The sequence below is a fragment of the Elephas maximus genome, chromosome 15 (genome assembly GCF_024166365.1).
Source record: "Elephas maximus indicus isolate mEleMax1 chromosome 15, mEleMax1 primary haplotype, whole genome shotgun sequence".
Lineage (NCBI taxonomy): Eukaryota > Metazoa > Chordata > Mammalia > Proboscidea > Elephantidae > Elephas > Elephas maximus.
The window spans coordinates 4,129,438-4,157,062 of NC_064833.1; the positions used below are offsets into that span (position 1 = coordinate 4,129,438).

At 47.2% G+C, this 27,625-nt stretch overlaps 2 protein-coding genes across 3 annotated transcripts in view; one reads left to right on the top strand and one right to left on the bottom strand.

Moving 5' to 3' along the window:
- Positions 1 to 7,418, top strand: part of AGO2 (argonaute RISC catalytic component 2) — a 98,177-nt gene extending 90,759 nt beyond the window's left edge. For both annotated transcript variants that reach the window (XM_049854609.1, XM_049854610.1), the window contains exons 16-19: positions 607 to 741; positions 5,178 to 5,279; positions 6,105 to 6,304; positions 6,491 to 7,418. In XM_049854609.1, the coding sequence (XP_049710566.1) occupies positions 607 to 741; positions 5,178 to 5,279; positions 6,105 to 6,304; positions 6,491 to 6,599 (546 nt within the window). In that variant the 3' untranslated portion in view covers positions 6,600 to 7,418. The remainder of the gene's footprint in view (positions 1 to 606; positions 742 to 5,177; positions 5,280 to 6,104; positions 6,305 to 6,490) is intronic.
- A 10,303-nt stretch (positions 7,419 to 17,721) lies between these two features.
- CHRAC1 (chromatin accessibility complex subunit 1) lies at positions 17,722 to 25,790 on the bottom strand. The gene is made up of 3 exons (XM_049854611.1): positions 25,504 to 25,790; positions 23,046 to 23,172; positions 17,722 to 22,404 (listed from the first exon to the last, which is right to left on the bottom strand). The coding sequence occupies exons 1-3, from the start codon at positions 25,648 to 25,650 to the stop codon at positions 22,280 to 22,282; spliced, it is 399 nt and encodes a 132-aa protein (XP_049710568.1). The 5' UTR covers positions 25,651 to 25,790; the 3' UTR covers positions 17,722 to 22,279.
- Positions 25,791 to 27,625: the final 1,835 nt, after the last annotated feature.

Genomic DNA, 27,625 nt, shown 5'->3' on the forward strand with positions numbered 1-27,625 from the left:
ATTGAGCGTTTAAAACATTCTAGATATTCTGCTAAGTAATTTCATGTGATACCTAATTTAAACCACGTAACCGTGAAACCTTGGTTGTATTAGCTCTCAGAATCATAGAACCCTGGCCAGGAGCTGCCATGCGGTTGAGACACATCCACTCTTGCTGTGAGTGAGAGCAGCCTCGGAAGAGAGGTTGAATGGATGAAGAAATAAGCTCAGGAAGGAAAAGTCCAGAACTAGAAGACTTAGCCACAACTATTTGTTTAAAAGGCATGTGTTATTAAGGAATTTAGTTTTAAGACAGCAAGGAGCCCTGGTGGCACAGCAGTTAGGTGCTCGGCTGTTAACCGACAGGTTGGAGGTTCAAATCTACCTAGTGGCTCTGTGGGAGAAAGACCTGTCAATCTGCTACCATAAAGATTACAGCTTAGGAAACTCTACAGGGCAGTTTTACTCTGTCACATGGGGCTGCTGTAAGTTGAAATTGACTTGACAGCCCCTAACAACAACAACACTGTACCAAATGGCAAGTTAGGTAATTTTAAGGTAGCAGGAGTTCCTAAAAATAAAATAATCCTCAAAACTGTTCCTTCTCCCCCTCTTCCTCTTTCGTAGGTTCTCCACCATGAATTATTGGCCATCCGCGAGGCGTGTATTAAGCTGGAGAAAGACTACCAGCCGGGGATTACTTTCATCGTTGTCCAGAAGAGGCACCACACGAGGCTTTTCTGCACCGACAAGAACGAGCGGGTGAGCGTCCTCGGGTGCATACGCCTGGGGCTGCCAGGCACGACCAGCACAGGGCATTTCAGTGTGGGGGATGGGCCCTCTCGCAGAGTGTCTGCCAGTAGAATCCAGATCAGGGAGTCTGCCCTCTGAGAGGGCTTCGTGGGAACTTGGCCCCAGGGGGCAGAGAAGGGCCGCCCTCGCTTGGTGAGAGCTTTGATTTGTAAATCCCAGAGGTTCCGGGTTAGGTCCAGGCATGAGAGGCCATGTATCCAAAAAGAAAAGAAAAAAAAGAAACCTGTGAGAAACCATGGCAGTGGGCAATGTGGTCCTAAAGAACTGGCTAGAACGGAGTAAATCTGAGATGCGGGCACAGGGGGAACAGGGTGTGAGACAGTCGCTCCCAGCAGCTTATTCTGAGGATCTGGGGGCCAGTGGGAGGAGGCAGTGAGAGACTGGGGGTTTGTCGATGCTCCGTGTTCATCTCACAGGAAGAGGGAGAAGCAAGGTCTGTAGATGGAATGTCAGAATTCTCCACACCAAAGAAGCCTAGGTGTCCTCTGGTTAAAAGTGTATTCTTTATTTCCAAACTCATAAAGAAAAATAAAGCCACCCTAGACACATAGTCTTAAAAATGCAGACCATGACAGTAGCTGCCTAGGAAGTCAGCCATCTCCCAGAAGGGAGGACATGAGACAGACACATGGGGCCAGGGTTGGTGGGCTCATGTGGACACAGCGTGGAGCTTTAGCCCCACTGCGGCCACCGCCCCAGAAACCCAGGGCATGGACACACTGAAGACTCCTTGAATGGGTGAAAGACAAAACAGTAGTTAAGAGCTAATAGTGAGAAAAGGGCTACTTTGTCACAATAAAAAGAATACTTTAGCAAGAAGATACAGCCGCTCTGAGCTTGGCTATGCCTGACAACATGGCCTGAAATACGTAATGCAAAAAAAGGTAAAGCAAAAACTATCCAAATTCCAAGGAGAAATGGACAAATCCCCAATCGGGGAGGAATATTTTAACACATCTATATATATCAGAGAAACTAAGGAGCCCTAGTAGTGCAGTGGTTATACCCTCGGTTGCTGAGTGAAAGATCAGCGGTCGGAACCCACCAGCCGCCCCATGGGAGAAAGATGCAGCCGTCTGCTTCCGTAAAGATTCCAGCCTTGGAAGCCCTACGGGGCAGCTCTGCTCTGTCCTTTAGGGTCCTGTGAGTCGGAACCAACTCCACGGCAGCAGGTTTTGTTTTTCGTGTATCAGAAACTGATAGATGAAAACAGGTAAAAATTAGTAAAAACTGAAAATTGGGAGAGTGAAATGAGCACACTGTATCTAATGAGTAGACAGAATCTTGCAGACGTCCGCCACGTTCAAACAGAAGGGCTATAAAAATTGACCTAGTATCAGATTACTAAGGAAGTCTCAGGAGATTTCTAATTCTCAGTGTTGTACAAACCACATTCTTTGATCACTACACAACTAAATTTTAAATCAACAGTAGAAAGGAAGTTTGAGAACTTTAAATGCACTTCTAAGTAACTCCTGCATTAAACATGTAAAGAAGAAAAAAAATCACAAAGTAATCAGAACTGAACAGAAACGAAACACTTTCGTATCAAACCTCATGTGGTGCGGCTAAGACAATGCTTCTGTACTTGTTGTAAAACAAGAACCAAAAAAAAAACCAAACCCAGTGCCGTCAGGTCGATTCCGACTCATAGCGACCCTACGGGACAGAGTAGAACTGCCCCATAGAGTTTCCAAGGAGCACCTGGCAGATTCGAACTGCTGACCCTTTGGCTAGCAGCCGTAGCACTTAACCACTTCGCCTCCAGTGTTTCCTAAAACAAGAAAGAACATAAAATAAGCCTAAAAATGCAGGAAGGTTGGAAATAAGAGACCTCATTCCCTAGGGGTCAAGGCAAAGCGGGAGCACTCAGGGGCTTGCTCACCTGTTCCTCCTCGGCCTCTAGGCCTCCGTTGCCAGCAGTCAGACAGGTTCCAGAAGGCAGCTTATTCGAGGCAACACCTACACCCCGCATCCACCATCCCAGAATAGGAAATAATGAAACCAGAAATGAAGAAGCATTAGAGCAGATTAATAAAATCAAAACCTACAATTTTTGAAAACAGCCAAACTTAGCAAGACTTAAAAAACCCGAAACTAAACCTGTTGCCATTGAGTCAATTCTGATTCAGCAGTGCTATAGGACAGAGTACAACTGCCACCCCATAGAGTTTCCAAGGCTGTAATCTTTAAAGAAGCAGACTGTCACATCTTTCTCCCATGCGGCAGCTGGTGGGTTCGAACCGCTAACCTTTTGGTTAGTAGCTAATGCTTAACCACTGCACCACCAGGGCTCCCTAGCAAGATTCAACAAGGGGGGGAAAAAGGGCAGTTAAAACAATATTAAGAGTGTAACTACAATTACAGATAAAGGTATACATTATTTAAATTATAATGTGATATTGTTCACATTATGCCAATAAATTTGAAAACTTAGAAGAAATAGATATTTGTAGAATTACCTAAATTATCAAAATAAACTGAAAAGAATATAGAACGTCTGATTGATCCAATAATAATTTTTATAAACCTCTCACTTTAAAAGATATCAGGCCCAGAGAGTTTTACAGGCGAGTTTTACTAAACCTTCAAGGAGTAAATGATATTAAAGTGTTGCCGAGAACAGGAGAAAAGGGAAAAACCGCTGAGCTCATTTCATTTTATAAGGTTGTCCACAGAGTTTCACAGGCAAGTTTTGCCACACCCTCCAGGAATACCTCAGGCAAAGTTCTTTCAGAGACTGGGAAAAGGGAGGAACCTGTTAACGCCTGCGATGAGGTTGGCCTGCTGATACCCAGTGTTGGCAAGGGTGGGAGTACTGGGCTGTGGTTAAGGGCAGAGAGCCTGAAGGCCAGCCAGCCAGGTGCACACGCAGCTGCTGAGTTAGCACGTGCAAAGCACGGAGGCTGGTCCTCACACAGGGCGAACGCGTTGTTGTGAAGGGAACTCTCACACGCTCCCAGTGGGGTGCATGTTACCAACTTGGAATGCAATTTGGTGATTCTGGGCATTTACCCTGATCGCACGCCTGCGTAAGAACAATACCGCATCATGGCTTGTAGAAGCAAAAATCGAAAAGACTAACCAAATACTACTGCGAGAATAGGCTGTGATGCAGTCCTATGTGGGTATTCAACGCAGCAGTGAAAATTAATAAGCTACAGCTATCAAATGTATAAGGAGCCCTGGTGGCACACTGGTTAAGCCCTTGGCTGCTAACCGAAAGCTCTGTGGTTCGAACCCACCAGCCGCTCCATGGGGAAAAAGGCCTGGCTGTCTGTTCCCGTAAAGATTACAGCTTAGGAAACCCTGTGGGGCAGTTTTACTCTGTCCTATAAAAAAAAAAAAAAAAAAAAAAATTTATTATTTTTTATTTTTTTTTTTATATAGGGTCGCTATAAGTTGGAATCAATTGCATGGGCACACAGCTACATCAAATATATACATCTCAAAGTTGTAATATATAGCAGAATGTGTTTATGTGACTCATGTGTAGTTTTATAACCTGCAAGGCAACACAGTATAAAGCTTATGGATACTTATATGTAGCAAAAATAAACAAGTATGTGTGGGAAAAATAAAGTGTGAATTTGAGATTGCAACTTGGAAGGGAAGGGGGAGTAGAAATCAGCAAGAGGGGTACAGAGGGGCCACTATTTTCAAATATTTTATTTTGAAAAAATCTGAAGGTGCACGGGGGTACAGTATCCTTGTACAAATATTTGAAATGTTGCACATTTTAAAATATGCGATCATTGACTACTGTTTGGGGTGGGTTGCGCTAGCAGTGACTGGATCTTGGTGACTTTTTGACCCTAGAGTTTAAACTTGTGGTTCAGGGTCCTTTGTGGCTCCCGCCCCTTCGTGCCCCAGCCTCGGGGGCCTCTGCTGAGGCCAGCTGCTCTCTGCCCCCGTCGGCGCTCCTGCAGCTGGGGGCTTCCTGGCAGGTCGGTCTTCAGTATATACATTTGTGCACAGATGAGAGCCTGACAAGTGTCCCCTGTCCAGAGCATTTTCCCATTTGTACTTGGTGACAGTTTCCATCATGACCTCAAGTCAGAATATCACTCACATCATGAAGATTCTTCAAGTGCTAAGTGCAAATTCCTCAGTAAATTCCATCGGCCTCCATGAGATGTGAGAAAATAGCCCCGTTCCATACAGAACGCTAGCTCACTTACCCGCGGCTAGTAGCGTAATTCCATTCGAATACTCTGGCCACAAGCACCCGTATTGACCAATTTAAAGACTCGGAAATGAGGCCACTTCTGGCCAGCAAGGTGCGGTATCAGAAGGCGGGTGGCGTGGTCTCGTTTTCGGGCTTGTTTTACTTGTCTCTGCCCTGGGCCCTGGCCGTGTCTAATGAGAGTCCTGTGTTGCTGAAGGTTGGAAAAAGTGGAAACATTCCAGCAGGCACAACCGTGGACACGAAAATCACCCACCCAACCGAGTTTGACTTCTACCTGTGCAGCCACGCTGGCATCCAGGTGAGGGGGGGTCCCCACACTCTGGTCAGAGATCAGGGTCTCTGGGCTGTTGTCCACACACTTAGCAAACACTTGCTGAGCACAGACCATGTGCAGGCACTGGGGTCACGTGCAGGAGACGTGGTGAGCAGCTCAGGGGACACTCCGGTGTCCGCCAGAGAGACACACACTAACTAGGAAACAAACAAGACCACAGGCTACTTCAGGGCAAGAGCGTCACGCCACCACTGATAGCTGAGGGCCCTTCCACAAGGTCAGACGCTGGACGAGCCTGGTGTCCGGCTGCCCAGCCCCAGGAGGCTGCCTAGAGTGAACTGTGGGCAGGGGGCAGCGAGACTCAGCAGGAAGGCCTTGCACGGGGGTCACTCTGTGTGGCTGGTACTGCCCGGGCAGGTGCGGCAGCCAGCCAGTGGGCGTTGGCCAGGCAGTGGTCTCTGGCCTCCTTGAGTTTTTAAAGACTTCAGATGACAAAGACCACATAAAATCACACAGCCTTCATGTTCAAACACCCATTTAGAAACTGTTCTCATTAATACATAACTTTTATTGGAGATTTTTTTTTCCTTACCTTAGAAATAAAACTTTGTAGAAAACCTGTCATGTACAAACACAGCCATCCTCAAAACAGCAACTTAAAACTCTGCTCTGTCTCTCCTGTGGTCTCTGTTTTACACACACGGGTCACCTCATGGACATGGTCCTGATGCTCTTTTTCTTTGACAGTGTGGCATTGAGTGTCCTTCCACGGGGTCCCCCGTGTATACCCCATGGCTGCTCTGGGCTTGTTCCTGCGAGCCTGCCCCTGACCCTCTGCTCTGCTTCCAGGGAACAAGCAGACCTTCCCACTACCACGTCCTGTGGGATGACAATCGTTTCTCCTCCGACGAGCTGCAGATTCTGACCTACCAGCTGTGTCACACCTACGTGCGCTGCACACGCTCTGTGTCCATCCCTGCACCGGCTTACTACGCTCACCTGGTGGCCTTTCGGGCCAGGTACCATCTGGTGGACAAGGAACACGACAGGTGAGTGGCAGAGTCCAAGTGCACCTTTTCAGGCCAAAGGTCCATTTCTGAAGCCGGCAGACCTGGGGTCTCTCAACCTCACTGCTGCTCGCCAGCCACATGACACGCTTCAGAGCATCACTTACCCGCCAGCACTTGACCTCACAGTGCCCTAAAGGCTGCATCCCTTTCTCTTTGTCCCTGCAGTGCGGAAGGAAGCCATACCTCTGGGCAGAGCAACGGACGCGACCACCAGGCCCTGGCCAAGGCTGTCCAGGTCCACCAAGACACGCTTCGCACCATGTACTTTGCTTGACGTGTTTTAGGGTTTTAGCGATGTGTACCGAGTTGGATTCCCATGAGACCAGCTACACTCAGACCAACAGTTGCCCAGCCCTTCCGTGACAGCCAGCATTGAACATGAGATGTCCTTTATTTTATTAGATTTTCCATTTTCCAGAATGCCTTTCGTCCCAGATTTCAAACTCGGATTTTGAAACTGCAGACCTGTATGAGACCCCATTGTTGTAGGAAGTATGGTTTGCCAAAATCTATAAGCTGCTTATTAAAAATAGAAGTCCCATTTTTCCTAAAAAAGAAAAGAAAAAAAATTCTCCTAAAACCAATCTATGAACTCAGGGCTTTAAAACATTTTTAATTTATTTGATCATTCAATTTACTTGTTTTTAACACATGGTTCTCTATGAAACGGGTGGGCTCAAACTAGCTGCGAATGTGTTCTAGAAGGTGAAAGCAACACAAAACACCATGGTGGTTTTAAAGCCGTGAACATCCCCATGTCATCACTGAAGTTGGTTTCCAAGTGGCCCTGGTGGGTCGCCGGCATGGCCACAGATGCCCTTGTCCTGCCACTGCTGTCCTTTTACTCCGCTTGACATAAGGGGTGGTGGCAGGAGACAGGCCACGTGTGTTTACAGCATTTATAGGTCCAGAGAGATTGGCAGACAAGTGCCATTTTAATAAAAGTTTATTTAAAGAAGAAAAAAAAAAAAAAAAAAACCAATATACCGACAGTCTAATCATAAGATTTGTCCTCTAGGACTGTGACATTTATTTTCCAAAGTTTCTTAAGAATACGGGTCTGTGGTGATAAATACAGTACAATCCTTTTTCACTGTTATGTCTTTAATGTAAGAGAGAAAAAATATATATATCTGGTTTGCAGTATTAATGTGATAGGTAGATGCTGTTTTTTATTTTATTTCCTACGGGGTGCTTCTTGTGATCTGTTTAGCGTATCGAGAGCATTGTGGAGCCTGGAGGCTGAACCTCACCTGGCGGTCCCTAGTGCTTGAGGACAGGGATACGCAATTGACTCAATGTGACGCGGCCTGCCTCCCCTCCGCGCAGATGGTGTAGCCTGTGACTTCACCCGCCGCCGGTCCCCTGTCCTCATCCCCCCTGTTGCTCGGCCGGTTAAGCACAAGTGGAATTTATTTATTCTTCTGTTCCCAGGACACGAATTGGTGTTAGGGAGTACCCTGTCTGTGTGTGGTGTTTCATAGGCTCTATATGCTGGAATACCTAGCAAGCCGCAGACGTCCCCTTTTGGGGGGACGGCTCTGCATCCTGCAAGAGGCCAGCAGTTGGTGACGAAGCCCTGCCCCCAGTGGTGCGGCCTCGGAAGACAGGACACTTGTGTTAGGATTCACATCCTGGGCCCCAGACGTGGGTTTGCCGATCTGTAAACCATTGCACTGATAGTGGACAGCTCAGAAAGGATCACAACAGACCAGCTGTGTTTGGCCGAAGGGGTTTTTTTGTCCTTGCACACTATTTTCCTAAGACTCAAATCCATATTCCATGTAGAACTCCAGGGGCGGAGGCCCCCTGACCCCCTTAGTGCTGCTTTGTGATCTCCAGGTGCCCCCTCCCTGCTCCTCCAGCCCTGCCTGCCTGATGTGGGCCTCAGGCACTGCGGTGGAGGGAGGGCGGGGGCCGCCCATGCCTCCTGCTGGGGTAGATACCCATGTCTGTCCTCGCTGCTGGGAGGGGGCAGGGAGCCCAGGTGACACTGCCTGGGTGTGGGCAGAGGTGGCAAAAGGATGGTGATCATTTATGATGCTGTCTACTCAGTAGTGTGTGTGTGTCTGTGTGCACGGAGGGTCTCACCAATGGCATTAGTCTCTTCTTGCTGTGTCTTTTTTTTTTTTTTTTTTTGTCTTTTTGAATGACAGAAGCCTCTGCTCTAAGAAATGTTGCAATTTCCTGTCATTTTACTGGCAAGTGGCACTTTCTCCTGTTCTCAGAAGGGTACAGACAACGCTCTTGGCTCCAGTTACCAGGAGCGTTCAAGCTAAGGAGGGAACCTTTAATAATAAACATTTTAAAGCCTGAAATTGGGCTACTTTTCAGCCATTTCAGAATCATCTAGAACCATGAGTTTCAGAGGGTGTGGGCCTACCACCCCCAACAGGTCTGTGTGTGTGGTGGGGGAGGGGCTTCATGTTAAAAATGCAGGTTCCTGGGCCTCACCAAGACCTTCAAAGTCAGATTCTCTCGGCCCAGGCCTGGGTGTCTAATTTTGTTTAGATCATTTTGAAGGAAAAGTTTTCTTATCAGTGGGCCACAGTACTTGGAGAAGAGCCCCGGCAGTGCAGTAGTTAAGAGCTCGGCTGCTAACCAAAAGGTTGGCAGTTCGAATCTACCAGCTGCTCCTTGGAAACCCTATGAGGCAGTTCTACTCTACCCCATAGGGTCACTGTGAGTCAGAATTGACTCGATGGCAACAGGTTTGGGTTTTTTTTTGTTTATACTTTGGTAAAACTTTTCATAGTAAAGACATGAATAGACCAAATGTCTCCAGTTGGGTTAGCCCACACGTTTCTGATGGTTCAGAATTCAAATGGCTGTAATCAAAATTTCTCAGGTAAATGATCGTTTTTCCCAAATTCTCCCAGCCCCTCCATCATTGGAATTTGTGCTCTAATAATGAAGGAAAACCATCACACCGAGGCTTCTTTTTCCCTAAATTTTGAGACTGCATGAGACCTCAAAGTGTAGTGGGATATGTCTAAATCCCCCCCCACCCCCACCCACTGCTGTTTCCAGTTGTGCTGCCCATCCTACCCCCCCCATGGAAGGGTACCTAGTGGCTGCTCTGTGGGACCCCTGGGCACAGACCTTCACCATGGTACCATCCTCCTGAGCTTGGCTGGTCTCCCAAGGCGCAGGGCCATTCACAGATTTGAGGGGGGCCCTTTCCCTAGCTCTGTCCCCAACCTACTGTTACGTAAGGTGTGCCTTGCTTGAAGCAAACTGAATGTGAATCGCAATGTAGAAAACCTGGGTTTTATTTGAAAGAAAAACTGGGGTTTATCTCATCTCTTTAAAAGAGGTTTCCCAATTAGATTCCTATACTGGCACTGTACCTAGTATATTTTAAAATACTTGCTTTTTAAAAACATTAATGTACACCCATCCTTTTACCACTATCTATTACACTAGACAGGTTCCCTCTGGACTGACTACATGATGACCCAAGGGAGCTATTTCCAGCCACCATTTTGTATAAGCCGCCTTGGTGATACTAAGATGCCATCCTGTTGTTTGTGTGTTGTAAGCTCAGACTTTCCTAGATCTGTAGGTAAATTTTTTAAAACTGGACATACCTGTACTTTTGGGAAGGGATTGTTTAGTTTTGGGTGTGTGTGTGTGTGTGTGTGTGTTCCTGTTTTGAGAAGTCTTTACATAACACTTTTGATACTACATTTTAGGGTCTGCTTCTTCTTTTCAAGATTATATTGCTCTTTGGAATTGTTCTCACACTCCCTCAAGGAGGCTTCTCCTTTAGAAGGAATGTCTGCAGCCTCTGCAGCCACCAGGAGCCCCCACCTGTGTGTTGACTGCCCTGAGAGGGGAATCCTTGGAAACAGGGCGTGCTTTCTGTGCTGTTTGAGGCTGGCCGTAATCACTGTTATTACTGAAGTTTACCCGGGTCGTTGAGTGCTCATTATAAGACAGCCTGAGTTCTGTTCCTGCAGCGGGATTGGGGTGGTGGGGGGGGGAGGCTGTTGTCGTATGTTATTTTTATTGTTGTGAAATGCAAACGTTGCTATTTATTTCGTCCTTTCTGCCCTGGTTTGATCTGGCCTTTGTGAATACGCCAGTGCACGTGGTACCTAATGAAAATGGTAGCAAATATCTCCCCCAGTGTTTATAAATTACCCAGTGTTTCAGGCTTGCTGAATGATTTATTTTTGAAAGCCACAAATGTAATTTTTCTGGATGAATTGTTTTTCTTATATATGCAGCAATGTGATTTTGCATTGGCCTGCGAGTGATTTAAATTTTATTTTTACAAGGCCGTTTTTCAGTCAGATTCTATATTTGATACAACGTGTTAAGGGTAGACCAGCCAAGCGTCATGCAGCTTCAAGGCCTTTGGGGCAGGGCCGGCCTCTCTCGAGATTGCATGTGACCGTGGGAGCACTTGGCTTGTGTCTCGTTGTCATCAGAACCTGGACGTAGCTCTCCAAAGTAACTTTTGACCTGTTGGACAGTTGAAAGGATTTTCATGGGCATTTTCCTAAACCTGAGGCGATTCCATTAGAAGGACCTTTAGATGTTGACCTGATCCCGACAGTGGACAATCCCAGTGGCCTAGACAAGCCATAAGAAATTTTCCTGTGACCTCTCATCTCTCCCGCTCACGAGAAAAGGAATGTACGATAAACAGAAGCTTTCTCGGTGTTCATGCTCCTCACTTTCAGAATGCAAATATTTTATTTATATTTTGAGTCTTTCCCCAAAGGAACCGAGGATATGCTCCCTAACCGCCACCCTGGCCATTTTGGCCGGCCTGGCGTTTTCCACGTAGACCCCGTGCGCGCGTGTGGCTTTCGGAACGCAGTGTCTGTGCGCTCTGAAATGGCGCGCCGACTCTTTTGTAAGGAAACTTTTCAGCTCAGAACAATTGCACTGATTTTTTAACAGCTCCCTTTTGACTGTCCCAGCTTTGCATCTGCTGTGCTTGTCTGACAAGATTGTAAATAGGTTTATGGTGGCGGAGAGGACATGAGCCCACTGTGCTTTGTTTTAGCGACTGTCAGTTTTCAGTATTACATGTTAGAGTCGTGTGGACTAGACTCTGCCCTTCTCTAGGGATTCGTGTCTGTTGACCATTCATGAAGGACAAACTACACTTGTTTTCTTGTTTTTCTGGAAGGAAGTTTTCAGCCTGTTGTTAATATGCTCTTTCCCTGAGACCCGAACATTTAACTCTCAAGAGGATTAATTGTGAACCTTTTGAACACTTTCTTGATCTGCTTACCCATGCTGTAGAGTCGAATTCTGACTTATAGTGACCCTACGGGACAGAGTAGAACTGTCTCATAGGGTTTCCAAGGCTGTAATCTGTACGGAAGCAGACTGCCACATATTTCTCCCATGGAGCTGGCGGGTTCGAGCCACTGACCTTTCGGTTAGTAGCTAAGCGTGTAACCATCGCGCCACCAAGGCTCCTTTGATCTGCTTCTGTCCTCGTTATTTGCCAAGGCTCCCAAAAGCGTTTTCTTCTAGTTCCGTCCAGCATTGGACAGTTTGGATCGGATGGGTCTGCTTGGCCATGGTAACGGGAGGGAGGGGAGCCCCTTGCTTCTCTCTGGCCAGCTGCCCTTGTAAAGCCATGAGGTCACCGTTGTGTGAAAACTGTCTTTGTGGCTTAAGCCATAGATCCTAGGAAGCCCCGAAACAGTGCTTGTGCCTCGCAATCTTTCTAGGCTCTAGGTTAGAAGTGTGCACCTCTGTTCTCCAGCCCCCTATGTGTGATTCTCTTTGTGGCTATGCTACCAGGTGTCAGAAACAGACAGGAACTTGTGACCCTGCACCTGCCACCCGTGTGTGTGTTCATGTTGCACCGACGCCACCGTGGTCCCCACTGACGCTTCTTGGGATAGCTGTACTATTCTTTTGCCATTTTATTGTCTAAAATGAATGTATTGGTTCAGCCAAATCACTACAGAAGGTGGTTCCTAAATACCTATTAGTTAAAAACCAAGTGCAGATGAAGGCTACCTCTGACTTCCCCACAGATTCATGTTTGCTCTTAAGCTTAGTGACCCACCCTGAAAACAGCCAAAATGTTGCCCAAATAAACTGAATTGTGAACATCTCTCTGTTCAGTGCTGGCTTGAAAATGTGCCATACTGTGACCCTTGGGCGGCCCTCCCACTCTTCCAAGAGCTGGGCCAGGCTCCTCCAGTGCCGCCCACCTCCCAGATTCTAGCATTCACAGAGGCCAGCAGGAGCGGAGCAGAAGGACCTGCCCCCCGCACCGTGCACTGCCCTCCCAGGCCAGTGTGTGCCACAAGACCTCGGAGTGGACCACTGTCCTGACAGGCTTTTCACTTCCCTGTCCCTTTTTTCCTGCTTTTCTTACAAATGGGTTGAAAGTGGCTCCGTCTGCTTGCTTCTTCCTTTTTGTGCAGTCTGTAAACTCTCGAAGGTGCTCAAACACCAACTCCTGTGCAGATAATGCAGCCGAGATAGCTGCATGCCTCAGAAGACGGTGCAGACACAACTGACCTTTGACTTTGAACCTTGAGTTAATACCGCTCCCTATTTAATGATGACCTAATATTTGAAAGAAAATGTTCTGTTCAAATCCAGAGCCCTTTGTTAGGAGGGAACTCAGGGCCACTGCTTGTGGCTTGAAGAAGGAGTTCCCGCTAGCAGTGCTCTGGATGACCTATCTCTACCAACTAGCAGGAAATCATCCTAGGGTGTGTTCACGACTGGACACCCTGCCCTGTGATTAACTACTTTGCTGTCAGAAATGTCACCCACCCACGCGCCGTGCTTGGGTCACCCACCCACGCACCATGCCATGGGTCACCCACCCGCACACTGTGCCTGGGTCACCCACCCGCGCACCATGCCGTGGGTCACCCATCTGTGCACCATGCTGGGGTCACCCACCTGTGCTCCATGCCTGGTCGACCCATCTGCACACTGTGCCCGGGTCACCCACCCATGCGCCGTGCGGTGGGTCACCTCAGCTGGGCCTCTGCAGCCTTTGCGGCTTTCTTCCGGTTCCTGAAGTTCCCTAGTCTTCTCAAGCTTGGCATCTGCTCTGAAGCACCTCCGTCGGTTCACTGTTGAGTTAATTCTTGGGGGACAGGTGGATGGCTCTGTGTTTACAGACGTCTGGATGTGTGGTGGTAGCACTGCCCCATGCAGAGTCAGCTCTGATCCAGGGAGGTCCCCAACACACCGTCTCCTGAGAGCAGGACCTTGAGTGTCATTGCTCTGCGTCTGATACTCTTTGTGCCCTGTGGCATGCAGATTCCGAGGAGCCCAGTGTCCTTTGTAGCCTCTAAGGATGCTTCGTGGTTCTTCGATGACACTGTTCGGTGTGCACAGACTGCCCCAAGGGTGGATGGACGGGGGGCCGCAGCATCCACAGACCCGGCTTCACTAGCTGCTGCCAGTCGGCTAGGTTGGCCTCAGCGGTTCAGCCAGCACCCGAGACAGGGCCCTCCAAGGTGCCCCTCAGTCCTCAGCATGAACTGTTGGCATCAGATCTGTCAGCGTGAGCTGACAGGTGGGCCCCTCCACCATCTTTCATGCTTATGAGGGATGATTGACAGATGAGAGCATGGAGGAGCCCAGAGCTCTTGGTAACACTGCCTTGCCAGTCGGTGTAAAGATCTAGGCATGCTGGCAGTAGGTGTGCTCGGTGGTGTGACGGAAGGGCACGTCCCCCCTTGTTTTGGGGGTCGGCAGGGTACCGGATTATCTATTTATAATCTTCTTGGATTTAAGTAGTTCAGAGCTAGAGCTGCCACCCCACACGTTAACTCTTCCCCTGAGTTTCTCCAGGAACTACTTGTTGAGGTTGCCCTCCTTCAGCGCTTTCTGAACCTTTACGATCCTTCCAACCAGTGGGCTGATCCCAAGGACACACACACCCTCGGCCAGGGGAGCCAGAGCAGACTCACCACTGGGCTCCTTGGCCCCAGCTGAGGTGCTCGTGTGGGCCTGGAGGCGCCTTAGAACCCTGGAGATGGTCTGAGCACTCTGGGCAGGGAGGGCTGTGTCCAGTGGGCGCCAAGCCCACCTCTGGTCCCCTTGTGCTCTGGCCTGAGCGAGCTGTGGAGGACCCAGGCCCGCAGTGCCCTCACAGAGTTACGCCAGGCTGTGCTTTGTTGGGAAACAGCCTGGGCTCCTCACACGTCAGTCACTGCCCCTTTCTCTTTGAGGCTCCCGCCTCAGATCCCGACTCTGGAAAGTGCTGCCCATGCCCAGTGCACAGGCGGGAGGGCACGCACTGTCTGTTCCATGGCATGACTTCCCACAGGCCCTGACCGGGTCCCCACCCATGTCAGGGAATCTCTTAGCCAGGCTTTGACCATGACCATCTGCAAAGCCTGGGGGCTTGGTTCTCATAGTCATTCAACAACAGTATTTATTCTAGTGGAACTACGTTTTACAAAAAGAATTAGAATCCTGTCTTTGTGAAACGCTTGTGAAGTCCTCAGCTCCAAGGTGCCATCCAGCCGTATCCCCCTTCTCCTGGAACCCTGCTGTTGCTTGGCTCGGGAGCGCTGCGTTGCTTGACTTGGGGACCCGAGGTGTGGCTGTGACCTGGAGCTGTCCACAGAGGACTCAGCTCTGACATGCCTGAAATCGAGGTTCTATTGTGAACTTTTAGCAGTTTTTTGGCTCATGGTCTAGTTATAAATCATCGTTCCCTGTCAAGGGAGGACTTTATGGGGTTTAAGTGGGGAAACAATGCAATGTCTTTATTTTTAAAATTTGGAGAAAATCTTTCTTAGTGACTCCTCTTGCTCCTCCTTTCTCCCCAGGCCCTCCCTTTGGGAAGACGGGCCTTTTCCTGGGCAGAAGTGAGGGCTAAAGAGGTTCACAATTTCAGTCCCTCTTCAAAGCCAAATAGACACGCCTGACTAAAATCCTGAAGTATATAGTTGAGCACTAAACTGAAGCGTGAGCCCTGAGTTAGGTAGTGGATTTTAATGTAGTCGCTGAAGGCATAAATTCATGTTTTATAACTGTAGTGGCAAATGAGTTTTTAACTTTTTAAAAAGGTCGAAGGATAACTAAGTTTCTGTGCAGCAAAGTGGCTAATTACTCATTAAATTCAAGAAGAGAATGTAGTATCGAAATCCAGAACCTCTGGTACACTGCAGATTACTTACCTAATATGTATTCAGGGCTTACAGCCCTTGGTTTTCTCCATTTTTCTAGTTTTATTTTTAGAAAATAATTTTAAAAGAACCAAAAATGAACTTAAAAGTTCCCTAGGTGGATCTTGGCCCTTCTTAACTTTTCCCCACAAGAAGGCATTTTTAGTCCAAATGTATTGTGACCATTGAAAGTTGACTTTCCTGAGAAGCTGAGCAGCTCGAAGGGCCTCGTTTTAGGCAGTACTCTTGTGTCGCGTCCCGGGCTCCTGTGTACCTGTGCCGTGGACCTACGTGGCTATGTCCCGTGCTTGCGGTATAGACACCATGCAGTGCTGTTTTGTGAAATTGACAGTCCTGTATAAACACTTATTTATATACGTTGACCTCTGTATGGTTTTTCACCTGCTACGTGGATTGTAAAATTAACTTATAAAATTGATAGTTCCTGCTAACTACCGTTCCGAGGCTTCAACATCTTTGGTTTCACACCGTTCTGTGTGTCTTGAAGATGCCCCATGCTTGCATGATGCTTGGTGGCGATGCCACTTTCAACTAAGCCTTAATCAGCTGTTACACTTCTGTCAGATGCAAAAATATTGGGCAGAGCGAGCCCAAACTGTTAGTTCAAGATCCTGTCTCGTAACACACCAAGTCTTTTCTCTGGCATTCAAAAGGGAAACTTTTTGTGATGTGGATATCTGCCGTCTGTCTGTCTGTCTGTCCCTCTCTCTCTCACTGGTCTAACTTTGCTGTTCCCACTGCTTCAAGAGGATGGACCATTCTGCATCTCTGTGGCCATCAGTCAAAAGGCCTGGTATGAAAGTCTTGAGACGTTTTTCAGGGTTACTTTTAAATGTTTTATCTTTTTTTCTTCCAGTCTGAGGTTTATTTATGGCTGATGGAGAGTGTGTTTTGGGTGTACACTTTATTTGCAAACCTGCTCGTGTTCTAAGCTTTCTTCAGGTAGTGCCACCCGCCATTGCTTCTGCATATGATTAGGATGGAGTTTTGTTTCTGTAAAAGCATCTTAAATTTAGAGAGAAAATGGAGGGGACCCAGCTTTCTTTACAATGTGGATCTACCTCAGTTAAACAGTTGGGTGCTATTGACTAAGTCTGTCAGATTAAATTGGAAACAGTCACCAAACAGTGAGATACAACTCCACGCGAAGCTTGAAATCATCATTTCCGTTTATTTAATAATATTTTTTATTTATTTTGTGCCTTTTGTGTTGAATCCTAATGCATTGAGAAGAAAAAAATTCAGTATAAAATTAATTTTTATTGCAGGTGGGGAGAAGAGCCCACCTGGCCTTGGAATTTGATAGATTTTCCCCCAAACAAGTACTAACATGGATTAGAATCCCAACTGCCCTCTAGTGAAAAGGAAAAAAAAAGTCCGAGAGCAAATTTAACATTTTACAAACAATAAATTCCCAACTCTTCTACGCACATATTTATAGCTATCACTTCATTTTCTGTGCCAACAAAGGGGAGGCCAAAAAATCGCAAGTACTCTTATCATTGCTTTTTAGCCATTCACGCCCTCCTCTTCCCCGGCATCGTTTGTTAAGGGTTTATTTCCCAGGCAGCAGATGGAATGTTCTCGATTTCCTCCGTCCTGACCCACCTGGTAGAGGTGCCAGTGACCATCACAGAGAAGAGACGGGCTGTGCGGAGAGGCCTGGCCTTTCCTGAACCAGACCTTTGTGGCAGGTGAGGAAGTCGACGACTTTCCATTTGGCCGTTTACAATTCTAGACTTTTCCTACTGTGGCCATCTTTTATTACTTCTTTGGAGTTAACACAATATTTTAGAGTCTTAAGAACTTGATTTTATACCAGTTAAAAACTAGACATTAGGGATCTTTCCTTTAGTCTGTAGTTTTACCGTTTTCAAAAAATCTCTGAATTTTACAAGAGAACCAACATTCCTTAGTGGCAAAATTTTGAACATTGATTTGGGAGGCTTTCTGCTGCAGGATCTCAAAAAACTGGGGATGATTCCAGTTAACTGTCTTTCATTTTTAAATGTCCATCGGGTCGATACTTAAGCTATATTTTGTAAAGAGTAAATCATCCCTTAATATGCTGCGTATAAAGGTCAGCGTTGTTGCACTTTCTCCATAATAATAACGCCCTACAATTGGCTCACTAGGAAGCATTTTGTTTTTAACCTAACAAGAGTACTTTGGGGCAGGTGATGAAATTTATATAGGTACCTCAAGGACCTGAACATGCTGCATTTTGTTTCTTTACCTTTGACGTGTAGCTTTTTTTTTTTTTTTTTGCTTTTATTATTTAGGTATATGCTCTTTGGACCCCAATAGACTGTTGAAAGAAAATTTAAAGTTACTCTTGTAGGAATATGGTATCCTTTTTTTTTTTTTTTTAACTTAGCTGTAATATCTGGTTCAAAGGTTGCCCTATATTAGAATAACTCTACCCAAGTAGACCTGAGGCAAAGGATACTATGTTTATAACCAGACAACTTTCCCAATCCTTCCTGTTCATGCTGCTTCTGAATTCCTTTTTCCATATCATCAAGCGGTAAGATAACTTATTTCCTAAGTTCAAACTTTAGCAAGAATAATGGCATCTTATTGTTTTCAACACAGACCTCACAAAATTGCCATCTTGAATAAGTAGCATGATCCTAAAGGTATTGCTGATAGCAAGCAGCCCAACCAATCTGGTAGTTCGGAAGAGGTGATTTTCCCCTCTCCATTGCCCAGCGCTCCCCGCACCAGAATGGTGGGGGGAGTGGCCTTGATTTGACAAAAGATAAACTGGTGAAGAAAGCTAAAGGCTGAGACACTGAGCATCTACTGTCGTGTTTAAGCTTAGCTGGGTCCTTTCAGGTGTGTTTTACAGCTTACTAGGTTAAGTAGTTTGCACTATTTTTGCAATAAATTCATGGACACCCTAACAGTTACTTGTTTTGTTTCTTACTGTGTGTATATGAACTAATACTAAAGGTTTGGCATAGTGTTTTTTCACCTCCTTCCATAACCCATAACATGCACAGAACGCTGTAAATCGGATAAAATATGATGTGAATGATATTTTATAAAGTTATTTTGTATGGTTGTCAATTTTGTTTTGCCTCATAGTATGTCAGCAAAAAAAATAAATAAATAAAATTCCTCATATTTACAGCTGCCTCTTCCAAGGATCTCTAATTACTCACATGTTTATTTGGGCACTTCCTTCTGCACAGGTTAAGATTCCAGGTTTCCAAAGTGGGAGCTTGCCTTCAATGACAGAAGTCGACGGCCCACTTCTACAAACATTGGGCCTCTTCCATGTATACTCAACAGAGCTCAGCATACACTGGAGAATTTGGGGTTTGGGGGATGAAAACCACAGGAATGAGCTGGACAGGAGTGAGAACAGATGTGCTACCGTGGGGGACTGTCTAAAAGCCAGGGAGAAAGGATACCCATAAAGCAGTTGACACCTGGCAACACGGAAAGCTCCCTTTTTTGTTGAGCGTGGGACTCAGAGCTGACCACACCTGGGGGTCTCGCCTGCTGGGTGGCTGGCCCCCCTGCCTGACTGGGTTTACCTTCCCACACTGCTCTGAAGTCCAGGCAGCCTCACTCTGACCCACTGTGTGCTGAAAGAATGCGTGGTGTTGGGAAGGAAAGGAGGGTTGGCTCAGTGCTGAAAGCCAGTAGGATGCACATCATTGCTAAAGCCGGCCAAGGTTTTATCCTAGTTTACAGCTATTTTTTGATTTTAGGAATAATACTGTTCATTACAGAAAATGTGAAAATTTTAGATAAACACAAAAAATTCCAATTATCTTTGATCACCACTGATAGGTACTCTTAACATTCTGGTATGTTTTGTTCCTCAGTCTTTTTATAAGTATATTTACAAATTTACAAATTTGAGATTTTTTTTCCTTAATGTATCTGGGGGACCCTATACTTCTTTTAACTGTGGCAAGATGTAACACTGGGCCCTGTACTTATTTCTTAGTATCCAAAACCACAAACCATCTTTTGTGGCCCACTGGCCCTGTGGAATGCTAGTCAAACCGGGAGAAATGTACAGAAAGTGATGTGAGATCAAGAGAAACTCACACTGATCTGCAAGTAGGCCCTTACTTAACATGACCTCGCTGTCTCTTCACTGCTTCTCTAACATTTACTGGTCAGAAGTAGCTCACGATTGGGTTGGAAAGAACTGAATTCAGAAGCAGCGCGTGAGTTAGGAAAGGACTTCAGGCCCCTAACAAACAGGGATGTACAGTGGCTGTTCATGCTCCACGCAGGATGGACAGACCCGCAGGAATGGAAAGTGAATTTAGGAAAATAGCAGGATCTAAAGGAGACTGAGATTAGTGTCGAGGGCCTCAAATGCCAAGTTAGGAACTGATCCCACAGACAATGGGGAGGCTCTGTACCCCGTTAAGCCGCATGGTACGAGGAGAATCCTATCTGGGACTTGCATCCTAGCCTCACCACTTCCTCGCTGCACCTTGCATTCATTCACTCCTTACCCGGAGCTCCATTCCCTTTGTGAAAGGTAGAAACATACTTTCTAAGTTGTGAGGATTTGATGAAAATGTACACAGTGCACAGAGAACAGCCCCCAGTGGCTACTAGAATATCAGCTATCTTTAGCACTTCTGACCAGATTAATCTTGATAAAATCGTTTTGATCATCTGATTGCAGTATGCACAATGGTAAGACTGAAGACGGCGAGAAAACCAGTTAGGAAGCTACCAGAGTAGTCCAGCACCTGGTTCAGGGAGGAACAAGAAGGCTAAGTACTCACGGCAGCTCGCGGACACTTCAGCCCATTAGGGTTTCTCCGGAGATTTCTTAAGCAACATTACGTTACTGTCGGCCTAGGTACTGAGGCCAAGCACAGCATTTAAAAGATACACAGGAGATCTTTGTGACCTTGGGTTTGGTGAGGATTAGATACATGAAAAGCATGATCCTCAAAAGAAAAAAATAAACCAGACTTCTTCAAAGTTAAGAAGTTCTGCTCTTCAAAAAATGCTGTTCAAGAATGAAAAGACAAGCCATACCCTAGAATATGTGCAAATCAAGTATCTTGACTCAAGACTTGTATTCAGAATACATAAAACTCTCAAAGCTCAACAACAAAACAACCCAGTAAAAAGATGGGCTACAGACTGTGACACTCCACCAAAGAAGGTGTACAGAGAGTAGCAGCATTACGTTAGGGAGGTGCGAATCCACGCCTCTAACTACCAGAGTGGCTAAAATGTGAAAAGAAACATACCAAGTGTTGCAAAGGACACAAAAGAACTGGAGCCCCTGTATGGTGCTAGTGGGAAGGCAAAATGGTATAGCCACTTGGAAAAGTTTGGCCGTTTGTAGGTATTCACCCAAGTGAAATGAAATCCTATATTCACACAAAAACCTGTACACAACCCAAGTAGGGAATTAACCGTTTACCTGGGGAGTGAATAAACGAGCAGCGTATCCACATGAGTGACTGTTACTTAGTAAGAAGGAGTGACCGCTGATACACACAGCAACATGCGTGAATCTCAAATGCATTGTGCCAAGTATTAAAGAAGCCAAACCCAAAGGCTACATCTCCAGTGAGGTGACATCCTGGAAATGGCAGAGGCTGGCTGGTAAGCTAGGCTCCGCAGGCCAAATCCAGCCCACTGTGGTTTTGTATGGCCTGTGAGCTAAGAATAGCTTTTAAATTTTTAAATGGTCGGAAAAAAATCAAAAGTATTTCATGACATGACAGTTACGCAAAATTCAAATTTCAGTATCCAGAAGTAAAATTTTGTTGGAACATAGCCACACTCATTCCTTTATCAGCTGTCCGTGGCAGCTTTCATCCTGAAAGCTGAGAGAAGCAGCTGCAACAGAGACCATACAGCCCACAAAGTCTCCAACACTGACGAGCTGACCCTTTACAGAAAATGTCTGCTGAGTGCTGCAAAGGGGCAGGGAGGGTTAAAGGGACAGCGTGAGGGAGTATTTGGGGAGATGACACAACTTCTGTGTATCGATAGTGGTGGAATAAAGAAAGGAAGAACGAGAAATATACTCAACACATGTTTTAAAGAAGAATATGCTTACGATAAGCTTGTGCAGAGGTAATATTTCTTTTTGTATTTGATAATTTTGACTTGGGATTTTTCTCTGGGAATAGGAGTTTTAGGACTCTTTGTTTCCAAACCTTACAAAGTTTTAGGTAGCAAGCACAGCACTACAGCAATAAAGGCCTTCAAAACTAGTTCCGTACAACAATGTACTGTGAAAATATATACAGATTTTAACAGAAAAGTATAATGTTTTACAGTTTAAAAAAAAAATGCAATAGTTGGACAAAGAGTAAAAAATGTTCTTGAAATACAAAAATTCAAATGTAACATACTACCCATAAACCACGTATTTACCTAAAACTGGATCTAGTTGTTGACAAGACCTAACCTGGAAATATACACACATGAATTTACCCAGCTGATATTTAGAAACTCTTCAAAGTCTATTTGTAAATTACGACACTGAGCAAAGTCGTCTGCCTCTGCGGCTTCAAGCTGTAGCAGACCAACTGGCAGAGCCTGACTGTGTAGGCCGCTCGTCCTCAGTGACCTTCAACTGCAGTGTGGGCCTGAAAGAGGGGCTGCCCTGGGGTTACTTCCTGTTGGCTACTTATGGGGGAGCTGCCTTAGACGCTGTCTGAGCCAGGGGAGATGCCGTCTCCTCGGAAACTCTGAAGTGTGAAGAGACTGAAGTCACAGAGCTGTGCTTGCTTCAAAGCAATGCTGCCCATCCAGAAGGCCTTGCCAGGCTGATCGGTAAAGCACTTTGCCTGTATGTTTAGGATTCAGCTTCGTCATCGTCACATTCATCATTGTTGTCGTTCTCTTCCTCATCTTCTTCCCTCTTCTCCTCTTTAAGCATTTTCAGGTATTTACTAGCTAAAATCTTCTTTGGTAATATATCTTAAAAACAGAAAACTTACATTAGCAATTGATTATGACAGACCATGAATACATCAATGCAAATTTCAAAATGAACTAGTTCCTGCTTTGACTTCTAGAATAGGTTCCAAAGATGACAAAATTCACGTTATGCTTCGCAGGGAAATATCAGAGAATCTAGCACAGTCTCCTGACTAATGCTAAAGACCTGTTTCCACTGACTGCAAACCACGGTGCTGAGAAGGACTCTGAGCTACCCTGCCTGACGTGAGACCAGCCAGGCTGACACAGGGATAAACTTCAGCTCTCTTAGCTACGGCCCTGTTTCACTGAAGCAATTACTAGTTTCTCTGGTTCTGGGGCCAAGAGGAGCAGTCCTGAGTTTTCCCTTCGGTAGCAGGGTAGATCCTGACGGGGTGGATTGGCTGGGCTCACCTACCAGCCAGCCAAACATTCGTGTCTTGCTGACTTCATTATTGTTCTAGGTGATCCACATTACAAAACATATTCAAACAGAAAGAAAACTAAAAATGTCTTCCTGTGCCAGGTCATGGTAAACTTTGGCACCTAGAGAAGACAGCAAAATATCTAATTCAGGGAGAGCAGAACAGAAAACTCAGTACATTTACTAAGCATTTTTTACTCCCAATGTTTCAAAGTACCTGCAAGAAACTGAAAAGTTTCTGATTCCTCTGCAGTATTTGACAGATCACTGTACGTCAGAGCCTTCTTGTCTCTTCCACTGCCATGTTTGTAGGAGTGGGTGGCTAGATACTGAACAAAGAGTTCCTAAAACAGAATGAGAAAGTAAAATCAAAGCTATACTCTGAAAACTTAACACAGAACTTAATTTTTTTTGATTACATTAAGTTTAGACGACTGCAAATGATCTTGACTTCTCAAATTAAATTACAGGAAATCGCTGGGTCAGGGGAACATAAGGTCATAAAGAAAGGCCACATCAAAGTTAGTGGGAAAGAGGCATTTCCCAGAGATTTTAGATTTCCAACTTACAAAAAGTATTTAAGACTACAAAAAAAAAAAATGAATCATAAATGTTTAATGACCACTGTCTACACTAAGAACAAGAGGCCACTTAAAAATTCTATTAGGCTCAAGAACGAACATATTTCTACACTTCTACTGGAATGCAGGAAACCCTGGTGGCATGGTGGTTAAGAGCTATGCCTGCTAACCAAAAGGTCAGCAGTTTGAATCCACCAGGCGCTCCTCGGAAACCCTATGGGGCAGTTCTACTCTGTCCGATACGGTCACTACGAGTCAGAACCCACTCAAGGGCAATGGGTTTGATTTTTGGTTTGGTATTGGAACGTAGCGTTTCTAAGCAAGGCTTTGAACAGGTCTATTCCGCTTTGAACCCCTGCTGAGAATCTGCCTTCAGATATACTGAATCAGAATTTACAGTTTAACAAGATCCCCAGGTGATTGTTATGTATAATAAATGTTGAGGACCACTGCTCTACTAGTGGTTCTCAGAACTGGTTCTTAACCAGCAGCATTGGTATCGCCTGGGAACTTATTAAAAGTTCAAGTTCTTAGCAGAACTCCAAGGAAGGGTTTGAAGCTGTTTCTCGGGTGGCCCACCTAGAACTGTAATAACACCAATGACCTGAAGCTGAAATGTGGCCGTACTTCCAAGTTTGCCTCAACATCTTCTCTTTGCTGGGAACCGACACAGAATCCTCAGATTGACCTGGACTGAGCCTTTCTCCAAGCTTTTATACTTTATTAAATCCACCTGGCTCAGTTAGTAAGGCTTGAAAGAAGTGTCTGTGTATCTTCGTTCCTTAATACCAGCAGAATGAAATTATACAGGAAAACAAACGTCCGGGTATCAATGCTAAATGTTTTCCCGTGCTCTAAGAAAGCATGGCTCAAGCATAAAGCAGGCAAGATATGGGCGATCTCCATTTCCTTGGCTCTCGGGCAACATGTTGTAGGCACGCTGTATAGTGTCAGCTTACACGACTCAGTCTCAAACAAGGAAGAGTTCTGGCCTACTGCTATAAAGGCAGAATAAAACCCCACCTATTCTGCACCTGGAAACCCTGGTGGCGTAGTGGTTAAGTGCTATGGCTGCTAACCAAGAGGTCGGCAGTTCAAATCCGCCAGGCGCTCCTTGGAAACTCTATGGGGCAGTTCTACCCTGACCTATAGGGTCGCTATGAGTCGGAGTCGGGTTTGGCTTGGTTTGATTCTGCACCTAAGAAAGGTCTAGAACAAGTTATAAAGCGGTTCCCTGGAACTGAACGATGACTCGGGAAGTCTTGCCCAGGAGGCGGGGTGACATTCGCGGGCGCGGGCAGCTCCAGGGCGCGGGGCTCCGCGGCTGCCCGCTTCCTCCCGCTTCGGGCGGAGTGAGCGCTTTAAATGAGTCATCTTCACTCGCCTTCCTCCACCCGCACTCAGCCTCCGGGTCCGCAGCCACGGCACTTGCGGGAGGCCCACCCCGACGGCGAGAAAGGACGCCGCCGCTCTGGGGCCCCAGGACCTCGAGACAGAGCGGAGGCAAGAAAAAGGGAGGGCTGCGGCCCCCGGGCACCGGGCGCGGCCCCCGGGCACCGGGCGCGGCGGGAGAGGCCGAGAAAACCGAAGGAACGAGGGCGCAGAAACGCAGGACGCGGCGCCGTGGGCGAAGCGGGCAGACGCGCAAAGGAGGGCGGGAGGGGCTGGTGGGACTCCGGCCGCCACATGCTCGGCGCCGCGCAGTTAGCGGGCGCGCGGAAGGGACGCAGGACGTAAGGGGCGTGGCGCTGCGCAAGGGAGGGCGGGAGTGCAGCTGGACGCGAGAAGCAGAGCCCCGCGCACTCAGGGTGAGCGCGAGCCCGACGCTGAGCGCGAGGGGCGGGACGCTGGACGCGAGGGGCGGGCGGACGCGAGACGCCTTACGCGAGGGGCAGAGCGAAGCGCAAGTGGGCGGGGCCAGAGGGCGGGGCGACGCGGGAGGGCGCGCCGACGGCGCGCACGCGCGAGCCCGCGCAGGGGAGCGGCGGCGCGCGGGCCGAAGGGCACTGGGCAGTGCGGCGACGGCCCGGCGGGGCGGGGCGCGACGGTTGAGGGCGGCTGCAACCCCGGCCCTCACTCCTCCCCCTGCCTCACCGTGGCCTTGGCCGTGAGCACCAGCGCCTCCTGGTTAATGCTGGACACCTCGGGGGAGCTCTTCATGATGACCCGGATGCGGGACAGAGGCAACGACACCAGCCGCTGCTCCCCGCCCTTCTCTTTGCCGACGACCACGTCCGCCATCTCTCCACCCCCTGCCCCGAGGGCGGCGGCCGCGGCGGGCCCAACCGCGAGCACGCCGCCGCCGACTCCCGCCGCGAGGCGGCCGGCAAACAAAGTTGGTGCCGGGGAGCCCGAGTCCCGCTGCCTTCTGGGAGTTGTAGTGTTCAGAGGCGCAGCCGCGAGTTGGGGCGGCCCTTCCGGAGGGGACTACCAGCCCCGTGGTGCCTTGCGCGCGCGCGCGCGCGACGTCCGGCGCATGCGCGAGACCTCTTGCGTCACTGGTGCGCGTCGACACCGTCACGTCAACCAGTACTCGAGGCCCGCCACCTCCCGAGTCCTCCTTCCCTCTGCTCAGCCAGTAGAGTAGTGGAAAGGGCTGTCATCTGCGAGCGAGCGCCCTCTGTATGCCAGGCCCTGGGCTGAGCGCCGGAAATACTGGAGCCAGCCCAGTGCCTGACCCCGAGCAGTGCGCTGTCAGCCCAGCGGGAAGATAGACCCTCAACTGGGGTCCAGTGTCGTAGGTGCAGGGGTAAAATCCAGGAAACCCAAGGGCAGGTCTGGGTACTATTATAAGTACTCGAAAAATAGTTTAAACGGAAGAAAATAGTCTGATGGTTCCGAGAGGGAGGAGGGCAGGAAGGAGAGGGGTTTTCACTAATTAGAACTGTGACAACACACAATATAGGCGAGGTCAGCACAACTGGACTAAAGCAAAGAAGTTTCCTGAATAAACTGAACACTTCAAAGGCCAGCGTAGCAGAGGCAGGGGTTTGGGGACCATGGTTTCAGGGGACAATTGGCATAACGAAAACTTTTAAGATAACATTCTGCATCCCACTTTGGAAAGTGGTGTTAGGGGTCTTAAATGCTAGCAAGCAGTCATCTAAGATGCATCAATTGGTCTCAACCCATCTGGAGCAAAGGAGAATGAAGAACACCAAAGTTACAAGGTAATTACAAGCCTAAGAGACAGAAAGGGCCACATAAACCAGAGACTACATCAGCCTGAGACCAGAAGAACTAGATGGTGCCCAGCTACAACCGATGACTGCCCTGACAGGGAACACAACAGAGAACCCCTGAGGGAGCAGGACAGCAGTGGGATGTAGACCTCAAATTCTCGTAAGAAGGCCAGACTTAATGGTCTGACTGAGATTATACGGACCCCAGACATAATGGTCCCCATACCTTCTGTTAGCCCGAGACAGGAACCATTCCCAAAGCAAACTCTTCAGATGAGGATTGGACTGGGTATGGGATAGAAAATGGTACTGGTGAAAAGTGAGTTTCTTGAATCAAGTAGACACATGAGACTATGTGGGCAGCTCCTGTCTGGAGAATAGATGAGAGCAGAGGGGCCAGAAACTGGCCAAATGGACATGAAAATAGAGAGTGGAGGGAAGAAGTGTGCTGTCTCATTAGAGGGAGAACAACTAGGTGTATATAGCAAGGTATATATAAATTTTTGTATGAGAGACTGACTTGATTTGTAAACTTTCACTTAAAGCACAATAAAAAAAAAAAAATAGGTGCCTAATCTGTGCTAGGAAACCCTGGTGGTGTAGTGGTTAAGTGCTATGTCTGCTAAAACAAGAGGTCGGCTGTTCAAATCTGCCAGGCACTCCTTGGAAACTCTATGGGGCAGTTCTGCTCTGTCCTATACAGTTGCTATGAGTGGGAATCGACTCAACGGGAGTAGTTTTGGTTTTTGGTTAACCTGTGCTAAGGCTGGGAATTCTACAGTGAACAAAAAACGCTTTCCTGAAGCTTGCATTCTAGAGTAGAAAACGGGGTGGAGGGGGGAGGAAAAAAGCAAATATACAGTATACTTTCTGGTAGTTGTAAATGCCATGAAGGGAAATAAAGCAATGTAAGAAAATAAAGTTAATCAGGGAGTACTTTTAAGCCAGTGGCAGGGGAGGGGATGGGCAGTGAAGCAAGAAAGCAAGCTCTGTTGATACCTGAGAAGCTCTTTCTGGGAGAGAGAACAGCAAAT

Coding starts and splice junctions, on each gene's coding strand:
- CHRAC1 (XM_049854611.1), bottom strand. CDS start 25,650: ATGGCGGACGTGGTCGTCGGCAAAGAGAAGGGCGGGGAGCAGCGGCTG. Junction 23,173..25,503: donor TGCTCACGGCCAAGGCCACG/GTGAGGCAGGGG, acceptor ATTCTGTTTTAG/GAACTCTTTGTTCAGTATCT. Junction 22,405..23,045: donor AACTTTTCAGTTTCTTGCAG/GTACTTTGAAAC, acceptor TCTGTTTTTAAG/ATATATTACCAAAGAAGATT.